Source organism: Dreissena polymorpha, chromosome 10 (assembly GCF_020536995.1).
Source record: "Dreissena polymorpha isolate Duluth1 chromosome 10, UMN_Dpol_1.0, whole genome shotgun sequence".
In the NCBI taxonomy this organism is placed as follows: Eukaryota; Metazoa; Mollusca; class Bivalvia; order Myida; family Dreissenidae; genus Dreissena; species Dreissena polymorpha.
The window spans coordinates 9423113-9439109 of record NC_068364.1 but is presented as its reverse complement, the minus strand read 5'-3'; the positions used below and the strand labels follow the sequence as shown (position 1 = coordinate 9439109).

The 15997-nt window shown below is 34.7% G+C and overlaps 1 protein-coding gene across 1 annotated transcript in view; it reads right to left on the bottom strand.

Moving 5' to 3' along the window:
• The window catches only part of LOC127847978 (sushi, von Willebrand factor type A, EGF and pentraxin domain-containing protein 1-like), an 88120-nt gene that overhangs the window by 224 nt on the left and 71899 nt on the right, over positions 1-15997 (bottom strand). Inside the window, exons 28-30 of the mRNA XM_052380232.1 lie at positions 8597-8746; positions 2136-2294; positions 113-289 (exon numbers count right to left, since the gene is read on the bottom strand). Coding sequence (XP_052236192.1) covers positions 113-289; positions 2136-2294; positions 8597-8746 — 486 coding nt within the window. The remainder of the gene's footprint in view (positions 1-112; positions 290-2135; positions 2295-8596; positions 8747-15997) is intronic.

Genomic DNA, 15997 nt, shown 5'->3' with positions numbered 1-15997 from the left:
ACTAGATGCAAAAGCATGTTTCCTAGGTATGCAGCTTGCATCTCATTTTAACAAACGAACTATACATGTTTTAGTTATTTGCAAATTAATTCCTCAATAACAAAACACTGACCTTTAATAGCAGTGCAGTTTTCAACTGCAGTGGAGCCATTTCCTGCTGTTGACTGCTGGTCACTGCATGGTGTACATGTCTTCTGTCCTGTTTTGTCCTGGTAAAAACTTCGAGGACATGGTATGCATCCCGGGTTCATGTAACCAGAGGAGGAGTAGGTACCCACAGGACATGGTGCTGGAAGTAAACAAGATGAACCTTCATGCATGTTTGGATAAATAATAAATATTTTTCTGCAATTCAAAATACAAAGCGGGTTTAAAACATTGTGTACATAGTTTTAAGTTAATGTTTTACATACACAATTTTAATGGTTTTATCAGTGAAATAAAGATTATATTTGTGGGTTTTTTATGACATGAAACATAAATAAAATTATTGCTTATTTTATAATTAAAAATCTCTTAGCTTAACACTTTATTAAAAGCACCATTCTGTAACCATGGTGCATGTAGTCATATGAACATCAACAATAGTTTTCACTTCATACTGCAACATGGACACTCACTTTTTTGTTATATTCATGCACTTAAATGAAAATAATTTAAAATTATACTTACAAAAGCAGTTAATTGCGTATCAATATGCTTAAAACTTGTATTTACACTTTGCCACATCAAAATGCATTAACCCTCGTATTGTTTGATCAATCATATGAAACTTTCATAGATTGAATTCGAATAAACCACTTACTATCAGGAGTATAGATGCGAAGGAATAGTCACAAAATGGAAGCACACATGATTTGATGACTTGCATCTTTAATTCTGACTGGGGGTTATTTTACAGTCAGCAACTTATGATTGAAAATACTTAAATTCAAATTTAAAATGATCTTATTTTCCTTTATCTGTATTTCCTACATTCAAAATGTATTTCCTACATTCAAAAATGATAACTATATCTATCTATACCCATCTTTCTTTATATTGTACATTGACCTGAAAATATCAATGTTTGTTGTTTAGTTGTTGTTTTTTATAAATTTCAACAGTATTTTATTCATATCACTGCAGACCTTTCACAAACTGTCACTTTTCCGGGGCTACCTGGTTAACCAGTATTAAGTGCACATATTTGTGCCATTAACTAAGAACTGCCCTACTTGAATCTGCTCTAGGGGGATAAGCACATATTTGTGCCAGTAACTAAGAACTGCCCTACTTGAATCTGCTGTAGGGGGATAAGCACATATTTGTGCCAGTAACTAAGAACTGCCCTACTTGAATCTGCTGTAGGGGGATAAGCACATATTTGTGCCAGTAACTAAGAACTGCCCGACTTGAATCTGCTCTAGGGGGATAAGCACGTATTTGTGCCAGTAACTAAGAACTGCCCTACTTGAATCTGCTGTAGGGGGATAAGCACATATTTGTGCCAGTAACTAAGAACTGCCCTACTTGAATCAGTGGTAGGGGGATCAGCACATATTTGTGCCAGTAACTAAGAACTGCCCTACTTGAATCAGTGGTTTGGGGATAATTGCGCTCATTGAGTCATTGTCAACCTGAAATGTCTTGAAGTCACCCGGGGGTGACTAGAAGCCGATTCTTGTCACCCTAGCTTACTTCAAGCCGATTCATGTCACCCTAGGGTGACTAGAAGCCGATTCTTGTCACCCTAGGGTGACATGAAGCCGATTCTTGTCATCCAGGGGTGACTAGCGCCGGCTTGAAGTCACCCCAGGGTGACATGAAGCGGCTTCTAGTCACCCCCAGGTGACTTCAAGCCATTTCAGGTCGACAATGACCCAATGAGCGATAATTGTTGTAGAGAGGAGTTCATGACCAATCCAGAAACAAGTCAAGTGGCTCAATCCCCCCCCATCTTAGGATTTGTAGTCCACAGCTCTACCAACTGAGCTAGCTGTCATGAATTTCTTTTTGTATCAATATCAGTATCAGTATCAACACAACAGATACATGTTTAAAGACTCAATGTTCATCCTCCAGAAGGAATTTTGTAGCCCGGTATATAATAACGTATTACTTAGGCAAAGTATTAAAATAAAATGTTAAGTTACCATAGCACTGAGAGGTGCGTGTTGCTCCAACCACCCCAACTGTTGATCCTTCATTCGGACAAGCTTCACAGTTGGTCGTATTCAGCCAGTAAGTATCCACAGGACACACACTGCACGGATAGAACCCCGTATTTGATCTATAACCAGCCTGGCAGGTGCCTGAAAATTAGTTAAGGAATGTCATGTAAAAGTAATCATAATACGTATATGTTTGGCCTGACTTTGTTGTCTTGCCATATGCTGATATAACTTGTAAACATTGATCGGATACTTTCAATTCTATTCACAATAAAAACGTGTCTTGAATTATGCTGACATTGTATCCTACACTCATGTCAGTTATAACAGTGAATGAGATCTCATCATAGCTAATATCAAACAGGCATTTTAGAGATATTTTTTTATGTAAATGTTTAAATACCAAATTTTTGCATTCCAAACAAACAACACAACAAAAACTTTCTAATGCAATATTAAATTAAACAAGAGGGCCTTTGGCCATAGGTTGATCACATGAGAACCTAATTTACTATCAAGTCTAAGATTTCACAAGGGTTCACTATAGCCATAAAATTTAAAAAACGCCCAATGCACTTAAAGCCATATACAGTGGAACCCCTCTAAACTGGACACCCCCGGGACCAAGAGGAAATTCCGGTTTAGAGAGGATTCTGGTTTAGAGGGGACATTGACTTCTTTGCTTTCAGACGGCCAATTACAAAGCCTAATAAGGAAAAAACACTTTCACCATATTTTCATAGTTTATTTATATCTAACATTCATTCATACTGCATCACATAAGAAAAACACGTCGCTTAATCTGTTGATTCGAAAGCAATATCAGTCACAAAATAGATCAAACAATGCACCCTGAAAAACAATCAATTTTATACATGCATGCACGTATTAGGTGAATTGAGTTCATTTTCACACTAAAAAACTTTTTTTGTACAATATCCCCGATCGTCGACTTTCGACTGAAAGCATCTTGAGTGTAGTTTTGGAAACATCTCTGACCCTTTAATCAGTTTGATTTTGTCTTCTAGAAACAAATTCCACGCGACATTGCTTAGAAAGAGTTTCGGACATTTTTAGTTTAGTTATCTTAATTACCAATTTGAAAATCTAAATGAATATATAAATGCAACTGCTTCAAGAACTCTGCAAATCACCATTTTATATGACACTCAATTAGAAATTGTCATAAACAACACAAAATTAAATAGCATAAATATTATTAAAATTTAGCACGGCGTCCTATATCAAAAACAAAACATACTAAAGAACTCTATGTTTGTTATCAGTAATTATAATCAATATAATCATATCTATTTAGCGATATGTACATCACAGGACAAGTATCTTAAAATTGTTTTGCAATTTTTACAGTTTGCAAATTTTTCAACCACCTTTATTAATTTCACGCGTCTTTAATCCGCTATTCACAACTTTTTGACACTAGGTCTGAGCTGCAATAAACAGGCCCTGAGCAGTTTAGAGAGGTACAATTACGTATGGCATTACCTAATTTTGATCAAAAAAATGACCGGTGTTCGGAATTGAGGGGATTCCGGTCTTGAGGAGATATTTAACGCATGGTTGTATAGGGAAACAAATGGGACCGGACAATTTGTCCGGTTTAGAGAGGATTCTGGTATAGAGAGGATCCGGTTTAGAGGGTTTCCACTGTAACTAGATAACAAGAACTAATTATTAACTCTGCCAAGATATTGTTAAAACAAAGGTACTGAGCAGGTTTCAAAATGATTTGACAAAAATGTGACTTCAAGAGTTTTTACAATCTTTTACTATAAAGACATATAAGGAGTGTCCCCAAAACCATGGTGGCCATACTTTAAAATGTACCTGAACCATTTTCAAACTCAGCCATGTGACATTAAAAAAAGATTCTGAGTAAGTTTAATTCAGACAAAACATTCCACTTTGCTGTGTTCACAAGGATTCATAATTACCATATATGGATCATTGGCCTGGTGGCCATGTTTTTTTATTGGACCAATCCATTTTCCAACTCAGCCGCAATCTCATTAGAAAAACATATTCTGAGTACGTTTCATGGAGATAAAATACACAAATAAGACTTCTAGAGTGTTTAAAAGGTGGACATGTTTTTGACAAGAGCCATTTTCAAACTCAGATGATACTGTAAACGTAAAGAAATTCGTCGGTATGAAATTTCGTGGTTTAATAAAAAACAACTAGTTTGTTGACACGTAATTTCGTGGATTTCAAATTTTCGGGGAAGATTGACAGTCATAATAATTAAACTTTTCTTAAAACAACGAGGGTAATAACGAAGAATAATCTGCTAATCTTTGTTGACAGCAAGGCTTGAGGTTAATGTGCACTGAAGCATGAAAGTGTTGCCGATAATTGTCGACAAGAGCGAATAAGCGGCGATCTTGTGGGTCCCCGCTCGCTAATTGCTATCAATGTAATTGTTTTGACAATATTTGCAATTCTCTGCTCAATCGGTCCCCTAGTAGTAACAATTGAGTAATAAGATCCCCAAAAATACACGTGTGAAAACCGTTTTGTCTCTTTTAACTTTAATTGGCACTCATTGACATATGTGATAAATCTGCAAACTGTTAATTTGAAGACGTCAGGTAAAAGAGAACAATCGTTGATGTACAGTTTAAATTCCATGCTTTTTTTAAAGTAACATTACTACTCAAAATCAAAGAAAATTGCGTACAATTGTTCGTAAAATAAACTTAAACAATTAAAAATCAGTGTTCCTTATGGCAATTGCCAAAATTTCAACGCCAGATGTGGTCTGGTAAAATAGATGTTTGTAGATACAAAATGCTCGTTTTTATTATCGTTTTGCATTATCTATTCATACGACGCATGAACACTACCATGGTGTTCGTGTGTCGTATGAAAAGATATATTCGCGGGAATTAATTGTGGCCACAAATAAATAAAGACGAGCATTTTGTATCTACAAAAATCTATGTTATCATACCACATCTATTTTGGCTATTGCTACAAGGAACACTGATTGTTTAGGTATTAACTTTATTTTACGAAATACTTAACGAAATTTTCAATTTCGTTGATTTTGAGCGTTATAGAGACTTTAAAAAGTATTATAAACCAAACACTTGTCGAGAAAACAACACATTGTATTACCTAGCATATCTCAATCAAATATCTCAGATAACCGAAAACAATAGAGAATGTCGGAAATGACATTCGGAAAGGACCGATTTCGGATTAAAAATGTAAAAATAATCGTTGGTACTTGAATTCGTGGTTCATCGGAACAACGAAATCCACGAAAATTCGTACCACACGAAATTTAAGGGTTTTACAGTATATCATAAAAAATAATGTTCAAGTCATGTTTTGTGAAGATTGGAAAAAATGTGTTCTACAGTGTTAACAAGGTTTCTCTTCAGCCATGTTTCAACAACTGCTCCACCCCCTAGCTTCCATGTTTGTAAACAGACCAGTACAATTTTCGAAATAAATAAGTGCCATTAATATTGGACCAAAAATTTACTTCTGAAGTATTAACAAGAGCTGTGTTTGTCAGGAACACAATGCCACCTGCTTTGAAGCCATTTATTAGACGGACAGACGGACAGACAGACAGACAGGGTCATAAAAAGGTTTCACTATAGATATTTTAGGGAAACTAACCTGTGTGGTTATGTTTCTCAACAGTCTATAAAAACCATTTTCAAAATTCAATAACAACAAATGTTCTGACCAAGTTGTCTGAAGATACAACTAAACATGTGACTTCTAGTGTGTTAACAAAGATTCACAAACGCCATATAAGAAAACTGCCCATGGTGGCAATGATTTTTAACAAATTGTAACCATTTTCAAACTCAATCAAGATATACCGGTAATTAGAATAAATATTCTCATCAAGTTTCATTACAATTGGACTATACATGTGATTCATATCGTTTTAACTAGAGCTTTGTCACAGACATGACGAATACTCCCACATACCGCATTGACAAAGAATATTTTGCATGTTGTCTTCACAAAAAACAGCGGACACCGTGCTCTCAATGTTTAAAACGCACAAAGTGACCCCGTGAACTAGTTTTTGACCCGGCATGGCCTATGTTCGATCTTGACCTACACATCATCTAGATACAACTTCTGACCAATTGTGGTGAAGATCAAATGAAAACTACTTGAATTCGAGAGCGGACACAATGCTGAATGTGTAAAATGTACTAAGTGACCCCGTGACCTAGTTTTTTATCAGGCATGGCCCATGTTCGCACTTAGCCTTAAGATCATCTAGATAAAACTTCTGACCAAGTTTGGTGAAGATCGGATGAGATGAAAACTACTTGAAGTAGAGAGCGGAAACCATGCTGAATGTAAAAAAAAACGCACTAAGTGACCCTGTGACCTAGTTTTTGGCCCGGCATGGCCCATATTCAAACTTGGCTTAGAGATCATCAAGATAAAACTTCTGACCATGTTTGGTGAAGGTATTGGATGAAAACTACTTTAATTAGAGAGTGGACAACATGCTGAATTTTTAAAACGCACTAAGTGACCCCGTGACCTTGTTTTTGATGCAGCATGACCCATTTTCAAACTTGACCTAGACATCATCTTGATCCAACTTCTGCCCAAGTTTGGTGAAGATGGAATGAAAACTACTTGAATTAGAGAGCAAGCACCATGCTTAATGTTTAAAACGCACTAAGTGACCCCATTACCTAGTTTTTGACCTGGCATCACCCATATTTGAACTTGACCTAGACATCAACTAGATACAACATCTGACAAAGTTTGTTTAAGATCAGATGAAAACAACTTGAATTAGAGAGCGAACACTTAATACAGACTGAACGACCGACAGACAGACACAGTGATTCATTTTGCCGTGCGTCCCGCGTCCCAGACGCACGTTTTTACCTGGGGACGCCTACTTTTCAAACATGTGCGTCTTCGGGACGCATTGTTAAAAAACTCCGATTTTCAACATCGTCAAAGTTTTACAAACCGATTTCAATTAGTGGAGATAACCGAAACACATGTCAACACCGTCTTGACTTATAGAACGGAAGTCATATCACTACATTCGGAATGTAAAACGCGTATTTCGATTGGTCGAAATATATAAATTATCCAATCAGTTACGGCGTTTTATTAATAGATCGTTGGACGGTTACTTGACTGTCCCGGATGGTAAACAAAGAAAATGCCACCCAAAAAAGTTCTCAAAATCGATCTGCAACAATGTAAATTAACATCTTTCTTAAAAAACACCAGTTCCGCGGCCGAAGAACTCCAAAATGACACATTCAGCGTAGACATCAATGATAATATTGTTTCTAAAGAAAAATCGGAAAAGAAAAAAGATCGCAAATTTCAGTCGATGTGGCTCGGGCTATACTCTTGGCTTCGCTATGTTCCCAGTGAGAATAACGCCGATGATTACATGTTTTGTTCTGTGTGTACGGACTACAACAAGGTTAATGGTATGTCGAAATTGGCCAAATGTCAAAACTTTCAGCACTCCACTCTTTCAAGGCATGTCAGTTTGTCAGAACATAAGATGTGCAATGAAGCCCCATTACATAGAGAAAACATGGCTCAGTGTCAGCTTAAAAATGAATCAAGGGAAGATAAAGCCATGAAGGTGTTGCTTAAATGCATCCACTGGATCTCGTCAGAGAATTTACCATTATCAAAATTCAAGTCTCTGATAAATCTGCTGCATGACCTTGAGGTTCCTGATGTCTTTGCTGCATTTTATGAAATTCGGCTTTAATGCATACTTTTTCTTGTCTATTTTGTGTAATTGTAACCTATTTGATCAATATATTACAAATAAACACATGTAAAAAATCGTATATACCCGCTTTAAGTATATGATTTGTAACGAATTTACAAAGACACAATCTGGGACCCATTGTTTTCAGATTGGACCCATTGTTTCAAAACATGCGAGTCCCAGGGACTCATTGATGTAGATTTCAAAATGAATCACTGCAGACAGACAAGCTCACTCCTATATACCCTCCTAAACTTCGTTTGTGGGGGTATAACAAGCTTTTTCTTTAACTTTTCATAGTGACCTAGTTTTTGACCTCACATGAGCCACTTTTGATCTCAGCCAATATATCATTGGGATAAATATTCTAACCATGTTTCACAAAGATTGGAAATAAATGTGGCCTCTAGAGTGTTAACAAGGTAATTGTTGATGACACACTTCGCATAACAAGCAACAATTCAAAGCAATTACAAGAGCACCCTATGAACACGTTATTCTCAGGTGAGCTTACACAAAGTTGCAATACTTTTTGTTAATGTTTGTTATAAGAAATAATCCACTTAAGGTCCAACTTTGTTTTGAAATTGCAGGTGTGACATCAACAAACAATGTCCTTAACATGCTAATAAACACATTCTGAATTGATTGTGATCTATGAGATTAAGCTACTCACTCTGACACTGCGTCTGGTCAGAATTAGGAGAGGTTCCTGCTGGACACTGTTTACACTGGTTCTGTCCAGTGGAGTCCTGGTACTGACCAACTGGGCATTTTGCACATTCTCCCATTGCTAAACTAAAGTAGTATCCCTGGCCACAAGTGACTGTTGAATAAAAAACAAAAACAAATGAATTATCACTTTCAGCTGAGACACATCCTATCATCAAAATCAAGAGAAATCATCAAATTAACTTAACTCACAGGCCTATGATGCAATTTTGTGTTTTATCATTATATCTTTTGATGTTTATCATGTTTTTCTTGCAGAAATCTGCCATTTTCTCTTCTTTTTTTCAAAATAAAATACATTTTCTAGCAAATTATACAATGAATACAATAATAGAATAATAAATATTGTATACAGACAAATTTATTATCTTTGCATAAAAATAAAAAACCACAAGCCCAGGCTCATGCCTTTGGTTTTCACTAAAAAGTCTTTGACACAAGTCCAGTATTTTTTAATGTATTAGATATTTTTCAATGAAAGGAGGGCTAAAACTTGACCTAGATATTGTCTAGATACAACTTCTGACCAAGTTTGGTGAAGATCGGATGAAAACTACTTCAATTAGAGAACAAACACCATGCTAAATCCTTGAAATGCACCAAGTGACCATGTGACCTTGTTTTTTACCCAACATGACCCATATTTTATCTTGACCTAGATATTGTCTAAATACAACTTCTGACCATGTTTGGAGATTGGATGAAAACTACTTCAATTAGAGAGCGGACACCATGCTAAATCCTTGAAATGCACTGAGTGACCCTGTGACCTAGTTTTTGACCCAGCATGACCCATATTTGAAGTTGACCTAGATATTTTCTAGATACAACTTCTGACCAAGTTTGGTGAAGATCGGATGAAAACTATTTGAATTAGAGAGCGGACACTGCTGACACGCCCCCCAGGGTGATCTTATTATATGTCCCGTTTGAACAGGCATGTAAAAACAGAAGAAAATTTCATACAATGTATCCTTGATTAAAAAAAAAGAAAAATATTTTATTTTCACAGCACAAACTTTAAGTTCCAGCTTCATTTGCACAGCAAACCGCTTTTGTTACACATGAAAATGCCATCACAAGTCAGCAGGATGTTAGTTCTTGCATAAACTTATATCTTATCTTATATACAACAATCATAAACTGCCTACATGTACCACTAACATATAGTATAGAAAAAAATGGGCCTGAAATAGTTGACATTTATCATTTATAATAGTGCTCATATAGACCGTTCCTGAATTTAGTAATTACCCAATTATCTCCCCTGAATACTCTCCGCGTCCGCCATTACACTACTGCCTAACAACCCGTAACATATATAAGAGAGCACCAATTATTCAACGGATGAATTTCTTTCTTTTTGTAAAACTTTTTTGTTTGTCATGCAAATTGTATGAAATAAAGTTTTTCTGCTAGAGAGATGTTAAGCTAGTGTTATAACAGAAAAATGTTTGAAAAACCTTGCATTTTTTTGGTATTTGTCTAGGAAAAGAAACACTTTGACACATTAAAAAAAAACATTTAATTAAATTAAATGCCATATTTATCATTTAATTATTTGCATCAATCTTAAAATCGCGTAATCCTTTGCATTCCATTGTTGAATTGCCTGTTTGTTCTGCATAATCCGATTATCTCGTTTTGATCAGATATTATCCAGACTTAACTAACAACATGGTGTCATCCCGGGGTGTCATAAACCACACTGGGTGGCAGATGACAGTCTGGTCATTAAACACAATTGATGATGCCACCATGTCTTCTCTTTCTGGTAGTATTAAGCAGTCATTTAGTTTAATAGTTTACCTCCGACATACTTAAAAGTTGCGTACATTAGATATGTTACATATTGTGCAAATTAAAAGTTATGTCCAATATAGAATATCAGAAATTGTACACCGTAAAGATACTAGCCCGTTTAATCCCTGGTTTAATTTATGAAAAAAAGTATTTGATAATTATAAAATTTACCTAAAAACATAACATTTAACGTATTTAGCGGGTATCAGTGAATTAAAACTACGTCATTTCGTATGAAGAAATGTTACGGCAATGCACGAACGACATCATAAAAACATAAAAGAAATTACATTTGACACTAACGGGGGTAAATAATTCTTAAAAAAAAATATGTATATAGATATATGTGTGTTAAAATGTTAGATATTTGCCACTCATACTCACTAGTAACGAGTTTTCAATATACATGAATACACAGTTCAATTTGCATCATGTAAAGTTGTGTTTTTTCAGTTGTATGTTCATATTCCTCAATAGCGCCATTCTCTGTACAAAAACCATCAAATTAAAATTACATGTAAATACTGTCATGCATTTCGCTTTTAATAGGGTTTTGTAGTACGTTTATATTTAATGAACCCCTTACACTTTCTATAACTCACGTGTTTATCACACTTACGTACTCATGCCATTCATAATTATATTTTTATAATTAGATGTATTACTATTGTAATTTATTGAAGCTTTTCTGCAAAAAATAATACGGCTTATGCATAGAGCTCTTTGTTGTGTCAAATTGACGGCCTTTCAGTCTTCAGATAATCTTTACTTTGATGCTAATGACGCGTTTTTTTAAAGATGCCAATAAATGAATTAATAAATTCTTTTGGCACTTAATAATATATTTTTAAAATAAATATTATTTAGGTGTTTTTTTCGGAGTTTCGTTTCGATTAATTGACTAAACAAACATCGTTATCCATATCTTTTGCGTTACTGCAAAAACCTATAAAATACATTTTTTAAGATTTTTGGTTTATAGCTGTTAAATGATTCCAAAGATGAAAATCTACTCAATTAGATATATTCACTTTCTCTTCATCTTCCATATAATCTCCTAAAAGATCGTCAATATCAATCTCCCAAAAGATCGGGTTTTTGTACGCGACATAATTCCAGCTCACAAAATTAAATTTAAATCCAAACAACAATTTGTTTATATCTGAAATCAGTTAGAACAAGAAAAATAATGGAAGGCGTATCAAAAATACCATACTTAATGCAATATGTTATGATTTTAGAGTATAGAGTTTTACCCATTTCAAACAATAAGCGTTAATTAATTGCGCGAGAATCTTTAAGAAGTATAATCTGCTTGATGTTGCGGCTATCAAAATCAACACAACAATACATGTGTGAATTGTTTGTAACAAGTAATAAGTAAAATGTCTAATCAAAATAATATGAGCGACTGAACCGGCAAATTTTCGCCGATGATTACCACTTGTTTACACACACACAAAAAACAAACACACAAGAGCATTTTAATTTTTTTATATGTAACAATCAATCTCAACTTCAAACAATCAATTTAACAACAAAAAATGTGATAATCGTCTGAAAATTATTCATTAAGTAATTTATTTATCCGACATCGGCGAAGCCGGTATTCGCTACGTCTTTGGCTTTTGGAATCGCTGACTCGCAGAAGTTGGCAGTAGTGTAATGGCGGACAGTCACGTGACTGACAATATGGCGGCGGTCAATTTATCGATTCTGGAACGGTCTATTGCTAACCTTAGCAATGATATTCAGAATAACTGGTAACCAGATTTGATAGAATTGTGAAGACATATTGTAAAAGTATATTTAAATGACGGATAGTTCATTGTCTACTCATGTTGAGATGAACAGTATGCTTACACGGTAGCTACACAGATCAGGAAGAAATAACTCACCAAAACTTTGGAATTAAATTAAAATTGAATTATCCATAATGCCTACGAACAACAAGAACAATTCTGACTGTGGAAATAAAAGGTATTTTCGACAATTTTGTGTTGTTGTTTTTTTACATCATAACTTTATCATAATATTATAAGTTTATAATAGCAGAAAATAAACGTTGAATTATTTTTAAAAAGTGGCACAGGAATTGAACCCCAATCTTGAAGAAGTTACATTCATTTACAACATGAGGTGAAATTACATGAAATTCATTACAGGTCAGTTCACAACAATTCATTCCTTAAAGAGAAACCAAACATAGTGCTCAAGTTGCTTCATTGACCATACTGTAAGCATTACATTGACCATACTGTAAGCATTTCATTGACCATACTGTGAGCATTAAATTGGCCATACTGTAAGCATTACATTGACCATACTGTGAGCATTACATTGACCATACTGTAAGCATTACATTAGCCATACTGTAAGCATTACATTGACCATTCTGTGAGCATTACATTAGCCATACTGTAAGCATTACATTGACCATACTGTGAGCATTAAATTGACCATACTGTAAGCATTACATTAGCCATACTGTAAGCATTACATTAGCCATTCTGTGAGCATTACATTGGCCATACTGTGAGCATTACATTGACCATACTGTGAGCATTAAATTGACCATACTGTAAGCATTAAATTGAACATACTGTAAGCATTACATTGAGCATACTCTGAGCATTAAATTGGCCATACTGTGAGCATTACATTAGCCATACTGATAGCATTACATTAGCCATACTGTAAGCATTACATTGGCCATACTGTAAGCATTACATTGACCATTCTGTGAGCATTACATTGACCATTCTGTGAGCATTACATTGACCATTCTGTGAGCATTACATTGACCATACTGTAAGCATTAAATTGACCATACTGTAAGCATTACATTGAGCATACTGTGAGCATTAAATTGGCCATACTGTAAGTATTACATTGACCATTCTGTGAGCATTACATTGACCATTCTGTGAGCATTACATTGACCATACTGTGAGCATTACATCGACCATTACATTGACCATTCTGTGAGCATTACATTGACCATTACATTGACCATACTGTGAGCATTACATTGACCATTCTGTGAGCAAATATTCAAGGCATGGAATTTCAGCCCAGAACATAGATATATGGCACTTTCCAACGGCCTCACAAAAGTTCAGTAGATAAGGCATTGTTCCAGATATTTGTATGTTTATTACAAAGAATATGTGACATATGACCATGAAGTATATATTTGGTGGCCATGGGGCAGTGGAAAAACAATGTTCAATAAACAATTAACTACAAACTCTTATCATTACATGCTTTCTTAATAATAAGAGAAAATTCATAACTTTTGAACTTGAATTGTGATATTGACCTTATATAATACCGTATACGTGCGCTTATAAGACGCCCTCGCTTATAAGACGCACCCCGACTTCGGACTTTATAATGGGTGGATTTGAGACTGACCCGCGTGTAAGATGCGGTCAAATTTTGCCATATTCATCGGCCGGAAAATGGCCGAAAAATCGCAGAATGTTAAAGAAAATCATCAATTAGTAAAACATTGAGAATTTTTCAAACTCACGCTGCATACAATTAGTATTTCACGCAAGTCTGAAAAATAAAACAATCAAACAACAAAGTAAATAATATTTGTTTATTTTATGATATATTAGTGGGTTTTAATTTATTTTCAAGTATTATTCATGCAATAAAAATAATTATCAAATTGACAAAATTTCTAACAACTGCGTATTAATCATTTGCCCTAACAATTGCAAACAATTGCAAACATTAAACATATTACGTTCGTAATATCAATGCACAAGCAAAATTGATCGTGTCAGTCATCTTAATTGTATTGTTTGACAGTTATTGAAATCTAATAGGCAGATATTTTGAAAGCGTTTAGTTTTATTACCTAGATTATGCAAATTTTACGCCCATTGTCTATCAACAATAGGTAACGCCTACTTTCATAAAATTAGCCAATCGCGTGATAGAGTGATAGACTCCGAAGCGCAGATCGAAATCACGTGTCAAGAAGAAAGCCATATGCGGATAATTGCATGCGATCGCTCTTTGCTCCCGTCGTTGTTGGCCCCTAATAAATAATGTGTCATCGGTATTAGTGGTTCGTCTGAATCCTGTTTATTGAACAATTGACAGTTGCAAACTGGTAACTTATTTCAGAGGATACCCTAATTGCCAATTATGTTTTAATTGAAAATTAACGACGTGGAACAAAGACGATCAGGTGATACAAACTAATCAAATAGCATTTGTAATCGGCAGCGTGTTTACTGAGAATTGATTTTGCTGTTGTTTTAAGCATGTTGGCATCGTGTTTTGCCGCTTACACACGTATACTATAATGGCCAATTTATATGGCATTTAACGACGTCGCGCGCAGACAATCAGGTGATAAAAACTTTTCAAGAATAATCACAGACAATATAACTTCTTACGCCCCAAAAATAACAAAATTCAAATTAAAAATAATAGACAACAAAATCAGTAACAATACATTTTATTACAAATAAATCGGTAACTGAACATAGCGTCCCGATACACGGTACGGGCCAATACAGACATTAGAGAAAATGCAAATGGCTGCCGCGATGATTCAAAACAACTGACAAGTGTCCAACTTGGCTAGCATAAGCCCAGTAAACACGATATTTGGATTTTTTTTGTTTATTTTTACCAGTATCTCGCTTATAAGACGCGACCCCAACTGTAACTTATTAATTTAAGTCTGAAAAATGCGTCTTATAAGCGCACGTATACAGCAATGATAAATAATGTTGAATTGATCCTAGTTATTAAAATGTACACAACAAAAGTTAAAGTTGAATATATTTGACTTTTAATGGTGACTATGACCTTTCAATGAAGAGGAATACAAGTTTACAATTCATCTGATAATGTGGCTTTCTTACCCAAAGATATATTTAAATCATTTTTAGGAATATTCAAGTTATAAAGAGGGGACATAAAATCTGGACTGGAGGACCCACACAAAAACCAATCAACCAATTAGGGCAAAGCAACAATATTATTATCAAAATCATACTTCAATCAACAGTTTCTGTACCCACATAATTATCTTTATAACACCTCATTTCAATATTACAGGTACATATGTTTATATCAGAACCAAAAGAGTACAAATAAACACTGCATGACCTTGGTAGCATTTTTGTTTATGTTAGCATGATATAGAATAGAAAGTGTTAAGGGACAGTCAACCACGAACGACAAAAAAAGAAAAGTTCTTATATACCGTATTTTTTTACAATTATTAGTTTATATTGATTAAAATATCACGACTGGTATATTACTTGAAAAAAGTTTTCATATTTTCAGTATATTCGGTAATAAATTTTACTGGTAACTACCAGTTAACTATAAATAACGCAAGTAGATTGATCATCATTGTCACGTGGTAAACCCAGGAATGCAAATTGTGCATGCCTAGTGAAATTTATATATTTTATATATATAATAATAAATCTACTTGCATTATTTATAGTGTGTATATCATTATGTCACCTTTTTTCGCGATGTACTTTTGATTTCACATCGCAAA